The sequence below is a fragment of the Microchirus variegatus genome, assembly GCF_963457635.1.
Source record: "Microchirus variegatus genome assembly, chromosome: 16".
NCBI classification, from domain to species: Eukaryota; Metazoa; Chordata; class Actinopteri; order Pleuronectiformes; family Soleidae; genus Microchirus; species Microchirus variegatus.
Genome location: NC_139817.1, coordinates 6,860,332 through 6,883,295, shown reverse-complemented (window position 1 = coordinate 6,883,295; position 22,964 = coordinate 6,860,332). Strand labels below are relative to the sequence as shown.

Here is a 22,964-nt window from a genome sequence, read left to right as displayed (position 1 = left end):
CACAAGCCGCCGGGGAGCATGTATCTCACCAGTGGTGACGTTTAAAAAAAAAAAAACGCCAGCCACAGCTCGCGTCGGTGCAGGAGCGAGCCTGAGCTATGTGTGGGTCCTCTCAGCAGAGGACCACGTAAAACAAGACGTGTGCTGCGGTTTGACCTTTCACGGGCCTAACTATAATATTATGATAAGACGAGCGGGGTCGGATTGCTCTCCTCCCCTGTGGCGGGATTCAGTGACCATACGAAAAGGCGATGACTGAAAACCCCCTGTGGGCCCAATACTGTATGGATTACCGTTATCCGAATGTGGTTAAATCAAAAATCCACCTGTGCTGACCAAGTTTCATTCACAACATCAATTCCTGGCAAAATAATCTAGAAAATAAATCATAAAGGGGCTTGAAAAAAACGCCTCTGAATTCCTTCACTTTATTATTTACAGCCTGACTGGTTTTGTTGACCCTCTGGAAACTCACTCACCCACTAACAGGCTGATGTCTTCAGGAAGTGGCACCACCACAAGTTAGCGCAGCATCAAGGTTTCGCTAAACTTTGCGGTTGAAATTACAGTGCAAATCTCCGAAGCATTTAATGCAGCCGGGGATAATATGCAAGTATCTGTCAATGCTAAAGGCAGAGCAGCTGGCACTAATTGGGAGGGGAATGAATTATGGGTAGCAGTTGGCACGCGGTGTGCGTCTCCCTGGCTCGGAGCTTGCCAATAGACCAGTTCAGCGGTGCCACAATGAGGGTTTAATGGCAGTGAGACGCTCTGTGTGGACTCATATCGAGTCGGATGTCGCTTTGCTGTTGTTTGGCCCAGTTATACTCCATTTTCATCGGTTTTACGTCCGTCCATCACTACCCTACACGCCTCCGTATGTATGGCATGGACGTTATACGCAATACTTCCTCTAGAGGGGAGTGTCGAGGACGAGGAAGTTGCAGGCATTAGAAAACATAGCGACCGTTGAAGAGGTTATCCTGTCAGTGAAACTGTTCTGTTTGTTTGTGCTTCCCCACTTGCCAACATGACCAACAGAGGCCGCCAGAGGCTTGTTGCGTGAATGGGGTGAAGTCTGCCATCTCTGATTGCCTTGTTTTGTACTGTGCTTAATTTGAAATCGAGTGTCAAGTGTTTTGTACTGTGCTTGATTTGAAATCGAGAATCGTTTTTTGTGGCACTGAACGCAGGTCGTCGGAATGGCATTTTTCAATATTTCCCGTAATTCCGCCGCAACGCACTTTGCCAGAAAGCCCCAGAAACCGGACCGGTGCTAGAGTTCACCGCGCATTTTTAAATCGACAGACATTGACCGATTTAGCGCAAAAAGAGAGGACGTTATTCCAGAACTGCCTGACTCCAGAGTCACCGGCAACTTTTGATAACTTGCTTGGCTGGATCGGCCCTTGAATCAAACCACAATGACATGAAATGAAATGAGCGCAAAGCAAGAACGAAAGGCTCTGTCTGTCTCCGTCTTTTGCGGGCCTCTATGACAATGGAGCTCCGGAACTCACGTGACTCGGTCCCCGTGATTTTTCCGAGTTTGCAAACAGGTGGATATAACATTATTATTCCGGACCTGCTATATCCTGACATCCTTCAACTTCCTGATTAACATCTTACTCCAGAGAGTCACTGACTGTTTACAAGAGCATGGAAACAAACAAAAAAAAGCACGATATCTGGCTTTGCGACTTTGGGGTTTACCGGCTAAAAATAGCAAGGTGAGTGGAATGTAAATAACTGCTGTGTAGACTTGTATGTCATTATTTACCGAGTTAACCACGAAATCCGTTGCTTGTTCCTGTCCCGCCCGCGTCTTCTTCTACTGTAAGGAAATAGATTTAAATGACATTATTTTACTTGCTCCAATATGTTGCAACACTTTCTTTAATGACTTTAATGTTTAAAGGTATTGACTGAGATGAGCGGTTCAAGGTTGACAAAATATGTACAAATTGAATCACAAAAACATGAAAAGAATAGCTTTATTTTTGTTTTCTGGTTGAAGACACTGAGACTTCATGAAACATTCCCTTTGACGCGCTTACTTTTCACAGATCTAACGGCTTCAGCAGAGCCTTAGCTTCCTGCTCTGTGGAGGGCACGTCAGACAGGTGCTGGAGAAAGGGTCGTCCGTGGATGCAGGACCTGCTCTTCTCACCGAGCTGCCGTTCCATGCGCTCAAGAGTTTCCTCCACGTCTTCTCTGGACAGATTTGTAGGCAGCTGCCGTACGAGTCGCACAGCTTCACCCTGTGAAAGCCACACAATATAAATGTTTAGTTGCTACACGGACGGAATCTCTTATTCTCCGCGCACGGCATCACTCACTTGTAGGTAGTTTGTGACTTTAAGCGGCCGGCACTCTCGCACGGCCCTGGCCTTCCTGTGAACGACTGCTGTCAGGATCTCCCTGAGGTCGTCCACGCCGAGGAAAGGAACGCAACCTGCCATGGCCGACACTTCCAGATGTCTCTCGGCCGACGTGACTCCTGGCCAAAACAAGCAGAAAACAAGGATTAATATACTCCAGACGCTGCTACTATCTCCAGGAAAGAATAATAAATAAATATTGTGCTTTACGGCCGGATTGATGACCAAGTCAAACAAGCCAGGGGCCAAATGGAGTGTTAAATGACTAATAGAAGCCCCAGCAGACTGGAAGGAAGTTGTCTTGTAGGGTGGAAGAATGATGGCTTCTCATTTCATGAGGAAATACTACAAATCATGGACAATTTATATTTCTGATACATGACTTTGGATTTGAAAACGAAGTCAGGACGGCGAATGTAAAAAACCTGGTGATGCAGATATTGAAGATTTCTCTGCGGCTCGTGCAAGTACACTGCCGTACACCAAAGTTTGGGGTCACCTATACAACTTTTGTTGTTTTCCATTAAAAGTCACACGTTTATTCATCAAAAGAGTTGCAAAATGAATAGAAAATTATAGTCAAGACATTGACAAGATTAGAAATAAGGATTTTTTATTCAAAATAATAATCTTGCCCTTTCGTCAAAGAACAAGCAAAACTGTTTTCAACGCGATTAGCAAACACAATGTGCCATTAGAAACACTGGAAATGGTCCTCTATACACCTATGTACATATTCCATTAAAAACCAGACGTTTGCAGCTAGAATGGTCATTTACCACATTAACAATGTATAGAGTGTATTTCTGATTAATTTAATGTTATATTCATTGCAAAAAAAAGTGCTTTTCCTTCAAAAATAAGGACATTTTTCAGTGACCTCAAACTAACGAAAAATAATAATATTAATAATAGCAAGAGATTGTGCAAAAGCAACCATCCGATACACGCCCCCGCTTCCCTTCAATCCCACGCACGCCCCACCGAGGCAGCCCGAGTGCCAAATGAAAATTCCTCGGATTTCTTAAAGGGCAACCATTCTCATCACCTGCACGCTGGGGTACAAACCTACTGTGAGACCATGCTTGTTGGGCAGAGAGCCAGTGTCAACCGAGGTGAACCAAAAACAAAAACAGCCAACACTGTCCCCGTGATAGTGGAGGAGCTGGCATTTTAGTCTTCATTCGGTTTTATTTATTCATTTTTTTATTGAAGTGGTGCTCTAGTCCAGCACTCCTGAAGACTGAAATTAATTAATATGCCCAAATAATTTGTGATAGAGGATATTTATTTTTTCTTTCAACCTCTATGACAGTGGAGGTTGCAGTAACCTCTTAAAGTTCTCAAAAACCTGGAGTGGAACTGTAATTAATAGTAAAATAGTATAAGCTGTGTCTGAAAATGTCGGAGAAAAAAAGCTTATTCAAGACATGTTGTCTGAGTTTAACTCGAGTAAGAACATTTTAAAAAACAACAAAGCCAGTGGTGCCATAACAGTAATAGAGCTGCAAATAATCGATTAATCTGTCGATTATTTTCACGATTTATTGATTAATAGTTTGGTCCATAAAATGTCAGAAAATGCAAAAAAAAAAGAAAAGCTGATCAGTGTTTGTCAAACCTTGTCAAAAATTAATTTGTTTTGAATGATTTCTTTTCGAGCTGAAACAATGAATAGATTATTAATTTAATTAATGAATATTTTCTTTGTTTCTTTGCTCCACATAAAGAAATCATTACATCTGAATCATTTTGGTTTGTGGACAAAACAAGACATTGGAGAACATCGTCATTTCCAGGTTTGACAAACACTGATCAACATTTTCTGACATTTTATGGACCAAACGATTCATCTATTAATCAGACGATTATTTTCTAATCGAAAGATATATCGATTATGAAAATAATGGTTAGTTGCAGCTCTAATTTCTTTGTTATATGGAGCAAAGAAACCCGAAAATATTCACATTTAAGAAGCTAAAACAATAAGAAATCTTTTAATCATGAAAAAAAGCTTCAAACCACTGAATCAATATCAAAATAGTTGATGATTAATTGACTAATTGTTTCAGCTCTACACAGTTACTTCAGATACGATACTAGTTTTTAATTCCAGCTCTGTACTGGACTATAACTCTGTAATATAGTCAGAGTCAGAAGAACCTGCTAGTAATCCAGTTACCAGGGACTGGGCATTTGACATTTTCAAATGTCATTTGTTAAATAAAGAAAAAAAATCCAGTAGACCTTTAAACAGCATGACTCATAAAAATAAGAAATCCTTGTTTTTTTTCTGATTGATTGGATGTACTGTTCAGTTTCATGTTCCTACCATGTTTGTGCCCTTTTGTTCTTAGGCCGAGGACATGCCTCACATACTGAGACGCACGGAAACACTACATACGTTCAGTATTAGTGTCAATCACATTGTACCTGGAGTGAGTCTGATTTTAAACCCGTTAGCCACCAGCCTGGGATCAGAGAGGATCACCTGTCCGTTCAGCTCCGGCTTTTGTTTCTCCATGTCGCACAAAGCGTCGGCATATTCAGCTCCTCCGAGAATTCTATTACGAAAGACAACAAAAAAAGATGTTGTGTTTCTTTATTAGATAGAAGCAAAGCACAGGGATGTGTTTGTCTTTAAACGAGTCATACATATACACTATATGGACAAAACACCTGACGCCTTTTGACGCTATAAGTGTTTTATGTGAATTTGTGTCCATTTAATTCCGTAGAGCATTTATGAGGTCAGGAATGAGATGGGGTTGAGGTCAGAACTTCTTCCACTCCAAACTCGTCAAAACCATGTCTTTATAGTCCTTGCTTAGTGCACATGCTGGAATAGAAAAGGGTCTTCCTCAAACTGTTACGTAGCATTGTCCAAAATGTCCTTTGCATACTGAACCTTTAAGATTGTCCTGCATTGGAGATAAGAGGCCTGATTGAAACACATGAATTCAATCCTTAACAGGTGTGGCCAAACACTTTTGTCCATATAGTGTATGAACATGGACAATAAATTGGATGACTGTGCAGTTTTCCCCAAAAAGAAAACAAAGTGAGTGAGGTGAGCGATACTTTACCCATCTGTTAGCTGTATAGGGTTCTGCAGACTCTCAGCTGGAAGTATATTATTCTCCAGAAGTCTCTTAAACAGCAAGGCTTCCTCCACTCGAAATGGGTTTAACAACATGAGCCTCTGACCACATAAAATGACCCAGGTGTTCTGAGAGGCCAGGCGATTTACAAGACGGAGGCCCCGCGGCGCTGCTGCGCTACTCTGGGACGAGAGGCGCTGGAGCTGCAGGCGGAGGGCGGCCATGCTGCAGGAGAGCGGCTGCGAGGGCTTTGGTGCAGCGGCGTTCTTCATTTTCTTCTGCGGCTGTGCCGCGAAGAGCTCGTCCAGCAGCTGCTGGTTGGACGGCGGTGCTTTGCGTTTGTGGCCGCGCACGTTTCCCTTAGAGGCGCTCACGTTGAGCTCTCTGGGAACATCAGCAGAAGCCGCTTTGTTTCTTTGTTCCTGGTGCTCGTTCGCCTGATCCTCGGACCTGCAGATTACCATTTTACAAATACATTAAAATCAGTTAAATCAGTTTTTACTCAACAAAGTCAGCCATTTTTGTCTACTGTCAACTAGATTAAGTCATCGACCAGGTTAGGTAATCTAGTCAATGACCAGAGTAGGTTATCTCGTCAGCAATTTTTGTCTACTGTCAACTACATTAAGTCATCTAGTCAACTACTTTGACATTGCCTTTGTCAAAGTAGTTGACTACTTAAACGACCAGATTAAGTAATCTTGTTGACGACCAGATTAGGTAATCTAGTCAGCAATTTTTGTCTACTGTCAACTAGATTAGGTAATCTAGTCAACTAGGTAATCTACTGTAGTCAACGACCATATTAGGTTATCTCGTCAGCAGCTTTGGTCTACTGTCAACTAGTTTAAGTCATCTAGTCGACCAGATTAGGTAATCTAATCAACGACCAGATTAGGTAATCTAGTCAGCAATATGGTCTACTGTCAACTAGATTAAATCATCATGTCAACTACTTTGACCTTGCCACTAGGTAATCTACTGTAGTCAATGACCAGATTAGGTAATCTAGCCGACAACCATTTTAAGCAATCTAGTTGATGACCAGATTAGGTAATCTAGTTGACGTACAGATTAGATCAAGTCATCTAGTCAACTACTGTCTACTGCAGTCAATGACCAGATTAGGTAATCTAGTCTCTAGATTCAAATATCTACATTTGTCCACACAGGACAGAAAGATGAGCTGTCAGGGTCCCTTTCTGTCTGATAAAAGCCATTTGCAGGGACAGACGTGACCTCTGGACACTGCCCAGAGAATTGGGTCTGGACATTCTCCGCAGTTTGCAGTTCACATATGACTGAGGCAGTAGGAGAGAAAGAGAGTGAGATGCATTCACAACAGCAGGATAATCTCTAAAGGATCTGTGTAAAAGGAGGTGACGCCTTAGAATGATTGTGTGGGAGGCGCTTGGACATTATCTGTATATTAGAGTAACGTCTGCTGACATTTATTTCCACGCATACAATCCCGAATTATGTGTTGGAGCATAAATTCAGTGCATATCTGAACGCAGCTCAAATGTCTCAAACATCTGGAGTCTTTTTCGTTAAATCATAGGTACAGGTGGACATACTGTATTAAAGTAAGTAGAGTAAGGTCCAGCTGTATTTTTACAGGTAGCTGAATTTTCTGCAGAGATGTCGTTCTCTCTGCAAGAAGAAGAAGCGCGTTACCCATAACAGACTTCTCTCCAAACGTCTGCGGGGGACGTTAGCTTCGAAAGTTTTCCGGCGAAGCATAATTGCTGTATTATTTGCGTCTTTTAGCCGCTGCCCTGTGCAAGCACAGCTGCTAAGCTATCATGTGTTGCTGTCGACTTCTCGCGGGCATGTTCTAAAATAAGAATTTAGATTCCAAGTAACTGTGGTACATGCAGGGAACATCATTGAGAATCTAATGTATATACAGTATACAAATATATATATATAGATACAGTATATGTGGGTGTACTTTCCTCAGCAAAGTTGCCAACTCATGTTTCCATAGATCTTCACGCGTTAAGCACTTCAGCACCCCATTATTCAAATGACCTGTTTCAAGTATGATTCCTAGAAGTGGTGTGTGCCACTTAACAGTGGAAGTGAAAAGGGGACCAAGTACTTAGCCACGTCTTATTTTACGTTTAAGACAGCAGCAGTGCAGCGAGGCAGGATTCCAAACAGATGTCTTTTTCCATAAACTTATCCCATACCTTATATAAGTCCTCCGAGTTCTGCTGATACATATTTTCCAACCTTGTAATTATTTTACATCGGCATGTCGTCATTGAACATAATTGGGCGCAGTATACTGTAAAGCCGAGTCGCTCAGCGGGCAAAGATCACAAGGTAGTAGCACAGTTTGTACTTTCTTTTTCAACTGAGGTCACCATGTGCAACTGGAGCACTTAACAACATACAGCATTTACCCTTTTACCTATTTCGTTAGCCGCTCTTGTGCAGTCAGCCAGCTGCGTGTGATACGTGTCGATGCACTATTCCAACCCCTGAAAAACGCACATCATCTGATCACCGTATCACTTTTTTGTTTGTCATTTTCTCCTGTCGTTGCCTTCGTGAATGTAAATCCTATCACTCTGAATCCCCGCTCTGTGCCAACGCTGGTCTTGACAGGCCAACTATGTGTCACCCCTGACAACACTTATGCAGTAAGAGGAGGTGAGGATTTTTCTTTTTTAAACGGGCTAGGAGACTCGTATAAATACAGAAACAGGTCATTCAGATGTGAAATGTTTAAGTTGAGGTCCCGTGATTTCAATTATTGAATCAAAGCTGCACTTTGCTAGAAAAACTGTTGATTATTATCTGCCGATTATTAAAATAATACAATTTTTAGTGTGTCCTGTGCTCCACATGACTGATATTGACACGTTTTATTGCGTTTATTGTCCTATATTTACCTACTGTAATCATGGGAAAAAAGATTCTGAAATGATTTCAAGCTGCAGTGCGTAACCAGTGTTGCCAGATTGGGCGGTTTTCCACCTAATTGGGCTACTTTTGTTTACGTCAGGCGGGTGAATAAAATTTGGGCTGCTAGTCCTCATACAGGTCATTTGTGATGTCAATAATGAAATGTATTATGCCTGCACGGCTTAAATTGCACCATTTGTGTGTAACCTATGGTTGATTTAAGGTGCTCTTGTTGGTTAGTAATTGGCAAAAACCTATTTATCTATCATTTATGTGTGGTTATTTGATGCAGATATGAAACTCTGGATGTGTTTTTACGGGTTTGCGCGGGTGCAACTTCCTGGTTTGGGATGGTTTTTATTGGATTGGGCAGGTTCTAAGATCTGATCTGGCAACACTGTGCGTAACTTTTGGTGTATTCTGCCTCTGTTTGGTCTAAAGTAACGGCATACTATTATTTGTATGATTTCATAAGGGGAGCATTTGTGTGTATACACCTGCAGAGCAAGGGTGGGAGAGCACAAGAAGCATTGATCGCATCAAACTGCTTTACAACTGGGTTTTTTGAAAAGTAGAATTAACTTCTGAAACTCTGTGGACGCTTCTTCGTTTTCCTTTGTGTCTTACTAACTTGCTGTTGCGGGAGTGTCACCAGGCGACACGAGACAAACTAAACTGCTATACGAAGAGACTCAGAGAGACGTGTGGAGCTGATTCATTTGACTTGATTTGTCACGCGCTGCAGTTTGAATGTTGAACACATTTGAACTCGATTCTGCCCCAAGATGAACTGGACACGCGAGTTCTCTGGATAGATGGATTGCTTTGGAAATACAGGAAACGCCAGCGTCAGTGACACCTGTTGTGCTGCAGGACACTATCGGCTCGTCTGTCAGGAAATTAGAAACACAGCTCATGTCAACACAATTTCCAGACAAGGCGTTTCACATGCAAATGACAGGTCAAACTTTCCCCACTCTCTCTCTCGCTCTGTGCCTTGCAAATAACAAGAAGTGGAAACAACTGCTTGGAAAGGTGAAGGTCTGGAAACTCACTTCTTTTGCTCTTCCTCCCTCAGATTTTTCCACCTCTGTCGAACAGCGACACTGATGTCCTGCAGACCGGCTGTGGCTCCCTCCCCGAGGACCTCAGCTCTGGTCTCTTTCTTGGACAGCGGTGCCCTGACTGCGCGGTTGCTGATCAGATCGTAGGCCGTCAGCGTGTCCCGCTTCTCTGTTATGGCGTTAAACGCCTTCTTGCTCGAACTGCTTTGACTCTCGAACTCGTCACAGTCAGAAAGACTGTGCTTCGAGGGCTGAAGGACTCTCACAGGCTGCAGAGGTTCTCGTGACACTGGGTCGCTCACGGCCGTCCCGCGGCTCCAGTCCTCAGCTAATAACGGCTCCTTGCTTGTGTCCGTCGTCGGCATTGCGTTGTGCTCAGGTGTGTCCTTGGATTTGCTTGCTGAGCCCGTTTCTGTTGCCATTTCATGGTCATAAAGACAAAAGTCAGACTCAAGCGCTACAGGTATTTGGTTGACTATCCAGTCTTCTGCGACGGACGAAGAGCTGCTGTTGGAGGCCTGCTGGTGCAGTGCAACATCAGCTGTGTCCCTACATGTAGCTGCTTTTTTAGAACTGGTTACACGGTCATTCATCTTTGCACTCGGCTTAGGGGCAAGGTGGTCTGTCTGCAGAGGACTGGATGGCGAGGGCAATACCTCGTGGTTGAGCTGCTTCTCGGCTGGAGGGTCGTTGTCACACTGATAGCCATATAGAGAAACCAGCAGCGCCTCCACTGCCGTCAGCACAGCCTCCTACATGCCAGACAGATGACAATGCACAGTTTACTTTCCAATCACATCTTCTTGGCCACAGTTTTGTCCCCACGTCAAGGGCACCACTGTATGCAGTGTCAACTTTGACAAACAGGCAGATATTGAACAGGTGGTGTCTGTTCAAGCCTGAACGCCATACTGTACACACTCACTTTGTTCTGAAGCAGAACCTGGGTCTTGTCCGGCGTCAGGTTGACGTCGATTGAAGAGGGTGGAACGGTAACTTTGAGCACAAGGGTTGGATAGCGATTGTGGGCTTGGTCCTCCGAATACTGAGCAGTGTAGTGCTGACGCAGCAGCTAATGCACCAAAAAAAGGGAAAAGCATGGCGGTTACAATACAAAAAAAAGTATTTGTTGTATGAAAAATGAAAACCTGCAAATGGCGATTCTACCTTCATTATATCTTTATGGTGGACAGGCCGGTTGTTGACAAATATGAAGGTTTTATCGGGGTGAGATGAACTTGTCGAGGAGTAATCGGCTTCAGGCTTTGGAAAATAGCCGTCTAAAAAGATCTGAATGACAAAGTGGTGAAGATTTAAGGAAAAGTAATTAATACATCTGACAGATCTTCAGTTCAATATCCATAATATTAATGGAATCAAAAGATAATGGAGCATTATTACATGACACAGTTCAAATATTAACCACTCTTTATATATTCTACAGCAAGGAAATCAAAGTTTCCTGGATCACATTTCTGATTTGCAGAGCACATGGAACAATCAAAAGTAGATTAAATCAATCGTAGCCTTTGAAATCTAATGCTTATTTTGAAATTTGGATTGGAAATTCAATTAAACCAGTGGCCAACCAACACATTATGCCTTATCGGGCAGGTGTTTTCATGACTAGCAATTACGCTTTTAGCTAGGATTTTTGTGTTTGGAGCACATTCACGGAAGAACAGGGAAGGAATAAATAGGGCGTCTTTAGGGTGTCCTGCCTAAAAGTAGGGTGTCTAATTTCATAGTATTTTCAGTACTATGGGTCTCCAGGATGCTCTGACGCCCTGCTAGCAATGCTGGGCTGAAAGAGCGGATAGATAATGTTTTTTTTGCTAAAAAAAAAAACGTTTAATATTGACGGGAGTTTGTATCCAAAATCATGGAAGAACATCTTCATTCTGTTATGACCAAAGCTGTGATTGCAATTTTATTGTCAAAGACACTGTAATTGCATGTTTTTTGGACTGCTGTATCACTCTGGAGTGTGATGGTTCTCTTGTCATTAAGTTAAGACGCAGAGAGAGACGTCAGGGGGTTAAAGAGACAGGAAAAACCCAAGAGTTTTCACGTCTTCGAGGAGCATAAACGCCTGTGAGCATATGCTTCATTTTCTCTGGCTCCAACAAGTTTAAGAAGCCCCACTTGAGAACAGCTGTTCCCTCGCGTATCGACATTCGGCCTCCGCTGTGATCGCGAGCAAGAAGCTGATGTTACACGTTTTCTTTTTCTCACAGTTGCATCACATATAAATTTTAACCTTTAAACCCTAGAATCCCACCAGAGGGAGTCCTCAAGAAACTCCCGTTACGAATGCAAGCTAGTAAGAAATGATGGAAAGTTGTTAATGTTCTACAGATTGCAGGCAGAGCACAGCGAACGCTTTTTTTTCCCCCACATGGCCCAAGGCTCATTATTAGCAGCGCCGCACGCCAATGAAGTTATTAAATGAACTGCTGTTTCAGGTCATGGCACATATGCTTCTCTCTGTTTGTGCTCATTAGGGTCACTTTTATGGGAGCACGAATGGCACCTCTGGCCCCCAAAGGGCCGAGGCTTTGCGTAGTCATGCTGCCAAAAAACAGAAGAAAAAAAAACGAGTGTCACGTTTTGTTTTTCTGCAGAGGAACGGCTATTACGACTCTCCCTGAGCAGAAATTGTCAACCTGGCAACTCAGCGTTGGTCTAAGGGACAAAGAGAAGGAAAGTTTCACTGCGAATGAGGGAGTACGAGGAGAAAGGTTTTTCTCATAACCGGGCACAAAGGTCCAACAGCAAAATAACAACAACAAAGGGGGGAAAATGAGAGAGAAACACGATGGAAAGGGCTGCTCCATATCTGTCAGGCTTGATTAATTTGGGTGGAGGGGCCTGGCAGCAGGTACACCTACCTTGACCGAGCAGAAAGTTGCCGCTCGACAGTAATTCAATTACAATCGGCGCTGCGAAGCTTAACGAACAAAGATAATCGGCTCTTCATCAGGGAAAGAAAAGGGCAAAGAAATTGGCCAGCCACCAGCTGACCACATTGACTGGCTTCAGACCAGGCGTGCCTGACGAGGTTATTAGCTCACCTTCAAGAACAATACAACAACAATACTACAATAAATGTAGAAGTGACGGCTAAAATAAGTCCTTTCTGAAACAAGTTAACGAATTCCACAACACAAAATTGACGTGATTTCAATCCGTTTTAAGTCTTAATTGTTGCCGTATTGACCGTCTAATAAAGGTCAACGTGGCATGGCAGCCACAGCGGGACGCAAATGTGTGTTCATGAGATGAGGGCGGCTGTGTGCCAAGCTGAACCATCAGGGTGCAATGCTCTCGGGTCACGTCTCCTCACTCAATCTGAAACAATTCATCGATTCCTAAATGAATCGTCAACAATTTTGATCATCGTTACATCGGTTTGAAGCTTTTTTAATGAACAAGGTTTCTGATCGATGAAGAAATCATTAAAACTGAATCATTTTGGTTTGTGGATAAAACAAGACATTTCGAGAACATTGTCATTTCTAGGTTTGACAAACACTGATCAATGTTTTTTTTTTAACATTTTCTGACATTTTATGGACCAAACGATCAATCGATAAAATAATCGACAGATTCACAGAAAATAATTGTGAGTTGCAGCTCTACTCCTCACATTCGCTCCATCGCTTGCCAAGGATCTCAAATCCCGTTTTCTCCAGCCCTGCATTCGTGGGCTCAATATCGGCAGATATTAGCTTTAAAATTTATTTTATCGGATATCGGTTAACACACGCAAGATCCACCAATATGACCGCTGACTAAAATAGTGGGCTGAATGAGCTGCTATCTCCTGGACTTCTGCAACACGAGGATGAAAAATAGTATGTTAATTACACTACAGAAGACACTTAATGACCTCTGAAGTAAATATCGGTACCGGTTATCGGCTTCAAGCACTCCCGATATATATCGGATATCTGCAAAAAGTCCAATATCGTTCATCCCTGAATATTTTATGGTTTTATTTCCCCATTTTGAAGTTTTGGAAACACCAAGCAACCTTTTCTGACACTTTATGGACCAAACGAATAATGGAGAAAATAATCGACAGATACAGCAAAACACAACAGCTGACCAAGAATCCTGAGGCCTACAAACCATGACATTCTGTTTGTGAGTTTTCCGCTCATCACTGCTTTTTTCCCCCTCAACTAACCTCTGGTTGCTCTTGGTGATAGTGGCATGGGAGCAGGTTGGCAACAGCGCTGGGCCCCAGTGTCGCATGGAGGGCGCTTCTGAGATCAGCCACCTTGGCCTTCTGCCAGACCACCACCTGCAACGATATGACACCAGTCGACTTCCATGAGTGCACACATTAGGCGAATCACGGCGCATTAACACCTGTTAAGATAGTAACTGGGCCACCGAGCTGCCAATAAATCTGGAGTTCATGCGGTGTATAAGTTGTTTGTGGAGTGATTCAGCAAGTGATGGGACACAAAATGCAGTTTTATCAGGGCAAAACCTCATCTCGAGTTCAAAATAGTACAATGACTGAACTAATTAAAGGTCCTGTGTGTGACTTTTATGAGGTTTTATTGGCAGAAAAAGAGTAGGTAACAGCCTTTCATGGTTTCTAGCATGTGAAACCACCGTAGTTCCCCGACTGTCTTGGGAAAAGTTCCGTCACCTTTGTGTCACTAATTTGTGTACAGCGGACACTTTTTAAAGTGTTTTCAGCTTCTTATGTTGATATATTTTCCGGTTTGTTTGTTCCGTACAATAAAAAAAATCACCATGAAATTGGGAATTTGGGAAACATCGACATTTTCTCGAATTAATCGATTATGAAAATAGTGGTTTGTTGCAGCTCTGCACTGGACCTTTACAATACATTTGCAGTGAAAATTGTTTAATCTTGGGCTGCAAAAGCTAAATTAATAAACATTATTTTATCATCCATCATTTGGTTTTCTTCGATATTTAGTTTGTGTTTTCACCATTTTGATGTTTTAAGCAACAAACAACTAAACCAAAGTTTAACTGATGAGACTAGTCCAATCAAAACAATGTAAACCAAAGCTGCAGGACCAACTTATACTTGATTTTGTGCACGATTACAACACTTTTAAGTCCGAATTATTCCTATAATGTGATATACGATGATTTAAAAACAATACATTCGTTAGTTTAGAAATTAATATTACATAAGCATACATTTGAAAAAAAAAGAAAAGGGTAAGAAAATACTGTATGATGACACCAATGAGTGCGCTTGTAGTATGTGTCTGCCAGTGAATACATCTCCCAGGTGTTGATTTCTAAAAGCATGCACCCTGTTGCAGAGCATGTGTCAGCTATTGAATACACGGTCCAGCGCATGTAAATGGATCACTCCTGTAAACATTTCTTGAAGAAGCTGTGAAACATGACACACGCCCATATAGCAGCGTTGGAGATAAAGGATAGGGGCAAGCGAGCGCTGACTGCGCGGAATAGATTTACTACCTCCAACCTGATTTCTATGAATGCGTAATATAGGGTGGTCGTGTGGCCCCTGCGTGACCCACACCTCCTATATGCTCTCTCTCTCTGTGTGTGTGTACAAAGTGGCTGCAGCCTGAAACCCAATCTGGGGTTAAACCTGCAGCTGTGTTTTCAGCGACTTACTCAGCAGCCATATTTGTGTTTTCGGGGGCACCTGACAGTTAGTTACGCGGAGCTGCAGTGTGAAGCGGTGCGACGGAGGAAAATGTCAACTGCTCAGTAATTCGACTTCTGCTTAATGTGAAATGGAGCCAAACGACAATAACTGGCTGCTTTATTATGTACGCCGCACGCTCAGCGCTTAACAAAATTTGTATTAGACCACAGCTGCCGTAAATGAACAGCATTAAAATCACTTTATGTTTCTGTAATGGTTAATACACCACTTTGTAGAAGCTCTTTAACTGAAATGACACAGCACATTGTTGTTACTGTCTAATTATCATTATTTACTTGCATTCCTGAACAGAAAACTTAAGTTTTAGTGGTTGAATGTTACGATTGATTAATTTCCAGCTCTAATTTGGGTATAAAAAGGTTAATTCAGTTTGTCATTTGCCAAATAAATAACCAAATTTCAGCTTATTAAATGTCTGTGAAACAGACTTGAACTTTTCTGAAGCAGAACGTTCACGTGTTGTTCCCACAAACCATTCCCATCAGTATCATCATGCCCACTTTATAGCTCACTGACACGCATTAGTACTGACAACAAACAACACAGGAGGCCTTGACACAGTGACAGTGTTAGGGTAATAATCCACCAAACTCAAATTTCGGCTTAACAGCTTTACACAATCGGCGTCAAATGTGTCAGCGCAGCACCTATCTATCTATCAGCTAGTATGCTATCATTTTAGCTCACAAGCTCTCTATCTATCTATCTATCTATCTATCTATCTATCTATCTATCTATCTATCTATCTATCTATCTATCTATCTATCTATCTAACGGGGATAGAAATAGTAGACGGATCAGGATGCTGAGTAACAAACATTTGAATGAATCAGGTGCTAACATGTAATTTAAATTCATATGTGGCCACTAATCTTAATAACATGCACGTAATCCTCTCAAAGTGCTTTCACACATACATTGTTGTGTATTATTGTTATCAGATATGCTGCCATAAATAAATACAACGCTATAGAACAGTAACTAGAAGTTGTAGAGAGGCTTCCTGCAGCAGTCATGTTAAGTCATTTGAAGACGAATGAGGACACCTAGCGGTCGGTGTGTGTGTGTGTACTGTAAATGTACTGTATGAACAGGATGTACTGTACGACTTTTCAGTGGATTTATTAAAAGTAAATGCACTCTGATTCAAGCACTCGGTTAAATTTTAAAAAAGCGATATATTCCTGACCTTATTGTGGACGAGTGTGAGTCTGAGTTCAGGTTTGATGATGGCATATGCCACGAGCAGGTCCTGCACTTTCTTCAGCTCCTCCTTGCACTTCTTGGTCGTGGAATAGTACTGTCGTCTCACGGGGAGATTCTTAAAAAGCTTCAGTACACTCACTGTTGTGCCTGTAAAACACACAAGAACGTGTGTGAGTGATGATGAGGAAAAACCCACACTTTTCGCGACAAGAAAGAAGATTGTCTGGACCTTTGGCACTGTCGCTTTTCAAAATAAAGGCAAACATATGGGAAAAAGAAAGAATAAGAGAGGGACAAATGCAGCCAATACAACGAATGAATGTATAAATTGCAGTGCTTTACCTTGACCTAAGTGAGACGGCTTCTGAGAAACAATCTGCCCCGTGAAGTCAAGCACGTACTGGATGCTGACGTCATCCTCCGCCGTCTTTGTTGTGACGGACACCTGAAGGAAAAGTATACATCACATATACAGGTTATTTATACATAAATACATGTAAATAAATGAACAAACTAAAATGCCCATCACCTCGGCCACCGCACAAACGGAGCCCAGCGCTTCTCCTCTGAAGCCGTAGGTTTGCAGTCGCTCCAGGTCGTCGTGGCTGCAGATCTTGGACGTAAAATGTCTCACAGCCATCACGGGAGTATCGGCAGCTTTGATTCCATGGCCATTGTCGCGTACCTCTATGCGGTCCAAACCGTAATTCTCCTGCAACAGTTGAGCAACAGTAAACCAACAACATTTATTGTCCATTTGAGTCCAACGAGACGCTTAATCTGTAATCTGGACACTGTACCAGTTTAACGTCAATGCTGGAGGACCCAGCGTCCAGAGAGTTTTCCAACAATTCTTTCAAAACGTTCACCACGGACGTGATGACCTGCGAGCTCGAAAGCAGCCGCACCGTGTCGGGAGGCAACTGCTTCATGATTCCTGACACCTGTGGGAGAAAAGTCAGGTTTTAGATTGAGTTGATGTTGATGCACTTTTAACTTTCATGGTTTTTTTCTCCCCTAAGTTAGACAGATATCGTAGTGTATCGCGACATGATTGTCTTGCAATATATCGATTATCACACAATCGCTGTATCGTGATATGACTGGTATAGGTGTACCGTTATTTTACCCTGCGATTCATGACATAATATATAGATACAAACATTATTTTATGGCCACAACCGGAAACAGGAAATATTAATTATTAGACACAATACAAGCAGAATATCGACAATGTCCACAGTGTTTAACCCTCTTATAAGCAACATGGACATATTATGTGCAGATGGTATTATAGGATGCTTGCATATTGTTTTCACGGAGTCACGTGATATATTAAAATGTTATATGACAGTTATGAGCAAGTGCATTTAGCCATTTAGTCAGAAACAATTCGATAAACAGGAGAACCGTTTGCTAACTTAACTCTGAAACTTAAACGGGTCACGTCGGCTCTTTGAACTCAATTTAAAAGTCGTGACTGCGTTTAAAAACATACGTGGCGAAACTGTGACCGTATATCAAAGTACACGTTGATAATTGTCAACAATACTGACTTGAAAGTGTCGACTTGATTCCCAGAGTCCAGATTCTTCAACCAACAACACCAGACACAACACCAGTGGAGCGGAAACCACGTGATTCCCGCCCCCTTTTTAACGCTCTCATTGGTCAGAAGTGGCACGAGGGCGGGTTCGTGATCACTCGTGGAGCAGTTTCGTCCCGAGTGAAAACTTACAGGTATAACATTTACTCAGGCAGCACGAGACACGTGTCTTTCAGGAGCGTGACGTGGTTTCGATTCGGCGAAGCTAAATAAATTAGGCTGTAACTAAACTGAATATTAACTTTTTGTGATTTGAACGAGAAAATAACCGCCTGGTTTGTGCTATTTTGCAGCGGGAGGCACTTGAGCCTGAGAAGGCAAACCAAGGAGATTCAACACACCACGGAGATGCCTTGAAACTTCTTATACTTCCGCTCGGGTCGGGTCAGCGTACGCATACGTACGACGTGTTGTCATCGGCGGCTCTGGACACTTCCACAGGGGGATAAACAATTTCTCTCCATAGCATCTCGCCTCTGTAAATACTACCCACTGCTCGCTGCTACCTGTAAGTGAGCAACGCTGCGTGTGTCTGTGTTTAATGTCACACTTTTTTAACCCACATACGCAAACGCCATTCACGTTTGCCATCTACGTAAAGAAGTATTGCGGAGAGTGGGAGATCGGTTCGGGCTACGTGCTGGAAACGAGTAGCAGCCGAACGAGCGTTGTATGCGTTCACATTCACACAGTTTGCTACCATAGATGTTATTATGAACCAGACAATGCATATATTCAGTACGAGAGCAAGATATAAAACCAGTTTGCTCTCTCGTGTGCTTGTTTACCCGGTTACGTCAATAATCCTGCAGGTTGTTGTTGCTACGAATTACGCAGCAAATAGTCGCAGCCAGTGACTCTTCATTTTGGTGTAACTTACAATCAAAAACCTGTTCGAGGATTGTGTCAATGTGCAAATCCTTATACTGAAGTAATGATTATCAGATGTAAATGTCTGTCCATGAACTGAGAGTAGAACCTGTATCTCACATCTAAATGTAGCACGAGATTAGCATATTGTAAACAGTCTTAAAATATCATGTTGTCATTCACTGATACAGTAAACAATTACTTTATTAACAGCAGACTGCTGTTATGTAAATTGGGTTATAACATAGTAAAGCTTAAATGTGGGTGTTTGTTGGGAAGGTGAAGTTTGAAGTCATGATATCCACAACAGCTGCAACTTAATCTTTGCTCCCTCTTCCATCCATCCTGGCAGCTGAATGTGTGCCAAAGGGCAAAGTTCAGCTGAGTTGCACAATATGTTGTTGTTTCTCTGAGGGGAGAGCAAAGTGCTGTGTTGGTAGACTGTCTTATCATTTTCTGCGATGTCAACTAAGGACAAATGGTAAACTTTGCACTGTCACAGTTTAAGTTAAAGGTTGTAAGTGGAGATGAGGAAATTAAATGTAGTGATGGCTATACATTTGTATTTGCAAGTGTTGTTTTTTAGATGATGGCCAGATTAGAGAATAATACCACAGGCAACAATGAGGGCTGCAGTGAATCATCAAATAATCATTTATTTGTCAAGTATAACATTTGATGTTTGCTCTTCACAGACCAGAATGAATGTGGGTGTGGCACACAGTGAGGTGAACCCCAACACCCGGGTGATGAACAGTCGAGGGATCTGGCTGACCTATGCACTTGGTGTTGGAATTCTGCACATCGTGCTCTTGAGCATACCCTTCTTCAGCGTACCAGTGGTGTGGACTCTTACGAATGTCATTCACAACTTTGTAAGTGTATTCTTCCCACACTGTCACTCTCACAACCGAGGACATTGTCACCAAATAACAACTCAAAATACATCTTCGTTGACATTTGGAAAACCAGAAACTCATTTATCTCCTGCCGTTGCCTCTTCTTGTGCGTGCCTCTATTTTGAGGAGGCTGTGCCCTGTGGCTGCCAGACATGTGACCCATTATGATAATTTGTATTCGCTCCATATAAGGTCTGTAGACAAAACTGACCTTTCATTGTTACACGACTCGTAGGGGGAAAAAAAGATTGCTACATTTGTGTGCAATAATAAGACGTTTTATTCAAAGTTGCTGTCAGTGAAATACTTGCTCAAGTATTTAAGCTTAATTTCTACCGTACATTGCAGTGCCAGCTCGCCACAGTTCAGTTTGGAATGGTACACCCTGACCTGGCAGCGACATAAATAGCTCGTCATGTCAGTGTGACACAGTGTGTAGCCTGCAAATAAATTCCACAAAGAAAAGAATGCGATGCAGTGAAACAAAGGGTGACGATGGAGAACATCCAGCATTATGTATTCTTTATTCTTGGCACTTGGTTGTTCATCACGTGAAGGCGAGCTTTCTCTGCATCGTCACATGGAAGTGATGGCTATCTGTCGACAAATCGAGAAGACAACAGTCAGTCTATTTTTTTTAAAAGACTGTGTTGTATTGTTCCTGCTATTTTATCCCAGCTCATTATCCCAGACTCCTCCCCCTTGAGCAATTCCTTATTGGAGCAGCAGCAGGATTTCACTACCAGGCCACGCCCCTCACTCGTTCTCCCTCACTCTGCTCTCAGCCTTACACCTTGGCATTTTTCAAAATCAGGGAGCTGCAGAAGAGGGGATTTAGTTACACGTTTTAAAAAATGACTACAGTAATTTAAATAAAAAAGAATGACAAATTAAACTATGGGTAATTACTTCACTGTTAACTATGTTTTTTCCCCCCATCTCTGTAGGGAATGTACGTCTTCATGCATGCAGTGAAAGGAACGCCTTTTGAGACCCCAGACCAAGGAAAAGCCAGACTTCTTACCCATTGGGAACAGCTCGACTACGGCGTGCAGTTCACTTCGTCTCGAAAGTTCTTCACCATCTCACCGATCATTCTGTATGTATTAAATCACCAGATTCTGTCCGTCCATCACAAGCAATACAGTCAGTGCCGACTGAGGGAGCGTTTGTGTGTATACAGTTGCAGTGCAGGGGCAAACTGTTTTTTAAACCCTAGAATTCAAGTTTTAGTCATACATATTGTTTGCAGCTTTACACGCGTTGTTGCTTTTTAAAGACTTTTATTGAATTTCACACAATAAAACACATTTTATTGACGTGTGTAGGCGTTGTTGCCAATGCCTCCGACTGTCTGGACATAAAAACAAATCACTTCTTGTGTGCAGTGTGTGAGTGTTGGCGGGTGACATGAGAACTAAACACAGATAGTTGTGTGGCGCTGATAGGATTGTGTGAACTGAACTCATTGGACAATGGTTTGATTCTAACAGACATTTGTTTATATTAGTGCTGGGCGCGTAAACGCGATAGCAACGGTTAACGGCGTCAACGCCAAGTGTTTCAACGCATGGCGCGTTTCCATGACGACTGACCGGAAAAAGACGTATGTGACTTCATGTTTACGTTACTCTGGATTGTTAATACGAGTCTCTAACGTAACGCTAAACTTTAAAAACGGAGGCACACATAACTGGTCATTTGTAGCGCTGCTCTTTTCATTTAATAAACAGACCGCTCCAGTTCGACTAGGCGCGCTAATGCAGCTAACGGAGCTAACTGGTAAACGGTGCCTGGATTCCGGTGTCACAGCACGTAAACATGATGTCATGCGCGTCTTTTCCGGTCAGTCGCCGTGGAAACGCGTCGTGCGTTAACCTGGTGCCCAGGTTATATGCAAGTTATGCACTTCAGTTTTTAGTCGTTCTCTTACGTCATACGAGTCTCTCTGTCTTTCTTTACAGATACTTCCTGGCAAGTTTCTACACAAAGTACGACACGGCGCACTTCGTCATAAACACTGCCTCACTTTTGAGCGTCCTGATTCCCAAGCTCCCGCAGCTACACGGAGTAAGAATTTTCGGCATCAACAAGTATTAAGATATTGTAGTTCATTCCCACGTAGTCTGTACCGCCGATGTGTAAAAACGCCACCGTTGTTGTCAGAATCGTTGGGTTGAAGATGAAATGTTTGGAAACCACGAGTATGTTTGTAGATGACAGGATGCCATATGCATTACGACCTTATGTGAATATTTAATGATGTATATTTGGCCTGCATTGACCTGGGCTGGCCCAGGCATCTTTCAGGCATTTGGTTAAGTTCAGGTTTTCCATTTTTCTTTGCCATTAATTCACTACGACTTTGTCTCTACCAACAAAGTTGTCCCCAGTGTATTTTTCAGAGATGTTTACTCCCTGAGGGTTGGAGCCTGTGGCTCGTTATTACACTCTAATTTTGTAATGGGCGTCAAAACTTGTTTTCGTGCTGAGCAAAGAATGGAATCATAATCTTTTGTTTGCATGATTTCCTTGGTATGTGAATCATTTTCTCACTTCAGTCAAAACAGGGCAGTGTTTGTTTTTTTGTTTGTTTCTTTGTACAGTTTTATTTGTGAATGTTTTTGTTCTGTATGATTAGAAAAAAGTTCTCTATATGGAAATGAGACAAATCGTGGTCGTTAGGTCAAGTATTAAGTAAGGGAAGTCTGTGGTTTATTGTGATAAAAACTTGTGTTAACTGGATATTGTAACAAATCAGAAGGGCTAACATGAAGTTTGAAAAACCTTTTTTTTGTTCATTCATCTAAAAATGTATTTTATACAACATAGTTTCAGTTGTACACGAAAAATCATTGTGTACATTTTTTAAAAGGTTCTTTAGCCCAACAACAAAATCCCCAAATCTCAACATTTACAATCAGACTGTAGTTCTGTGTTTATTTTCAGATTACCATGAGTTAAAATATAATTTAATAAACAGTTTTGCCTCCGATTGATGAGGAATAAAAAAAAATACTTCCTTCATCTGGACACTTGTACAGAGAGCAGCTCTGCCTTCTGTCTCTTGCAGCACCTCTTAGAAATAAAAACATTTGCTGTGAACATGTTGTGTCCTCAACCAGGCTTCAGTTTCACTGATATTCCTCTCTCTAATTGTCTCAAGTTTAAGCTTTTCGGTAGGAAACCTTGTTTCTGGTTTTCAAAAAAATAAAAAATA

General features: G+C 42.1%; 2 protein-coding genes across 3 annotated transcripts; one reads left to right on the top strand and one right to left on the bottom strand.

The window, feature by feature from the left end:
* Positions 1-2,060: 2,060 nt before the first annotated feature.
* Positions 2,061-17,978, bottom strand: pms1 (PMS1 homolog 1, mismatch repair system component; the record flags this gene model as incomplete). The annotated part of the gene is made up of 13 exons (XM_083903273.1): positions 17,926-17,978; positions 17,170-17,313; positions 16,899-17,081; positions 16,712-16,814; positions 16,353-16,516; positions 13,655-13,771; positions 10,630-10,752; positions 10,388-10,534; positions 9,454-10,214; positions 5,468-5,932; positions 4,815-4,945; positions 2,340-2,500; positions 2,061-2,261 (listed from the first exon to the last, which is right to left on the bottom strand). Exons 2-13 carry the CDS (start codon positions 17,299-17,301, stop codon positions 2,061-2,063), a joined length of 2,688 nt encoding a protein of 895 aa, XP_083759399.1. The 5' UTR covers positions 17,302-17,313; positions 17,926-17,978.
* A 403-nt stretch (positions 17,979-18,381) lies between these two features.
* ormdl1 (ORMDL sphingolipid biosynthesis regulator 1) lies at positions 18,382-22,917 on the top strand. Of its 2 annotated transcripts, none has more exons than XM_083902944.1 (4): positions 18,382-18,483; positions 19,541-19,720; positions 20,692-20,843; positions 21,709-22,917. In XM_083902944.1, exons 2-4 carry the CDS (start codon positions 19,547-19,549, stop codon positions 21,842-21,844), a joined length of 462 nt encoding a protein of 153 aa, XP_083759070.1. In that variant the 5' UTR covers positions 18,382-18,483; positions 19,541-19,546; the 3' UTR covers positions 21,845-22,917. The 2 variants fall into 2 exon arrangements, with proteins under 2 accessions (XP_083759070.1, XP_083759069.1); XM_083902943.1 differs by lacking the exon at positions 18,382-18,483 and adding an exon at positions 19,289-19,326.
* The last annotated feature ends 47 nt before the right edge of the window (positions 22,918-22,964 follow it).

Bases quoted from the DNA above. Each gene is read 5' to 3' on its own strand.
- ormdl1 (XM_083902943.1), top strand. The intron at 19,721-20,691 runs GTAAGTGTATTC...CCATCTCTGTAG, and splicing joins CGAATGTCATTCACAACTTT to GGAATGTACGTCTTCATGCA. The intron at 20,844-21,708 runs GTATGTATTAAA...CTTTCTTTACAG, and splicing joins ACCATCTCACCGATCATTCT to ATACTTCCTGGCAAGTTTCT.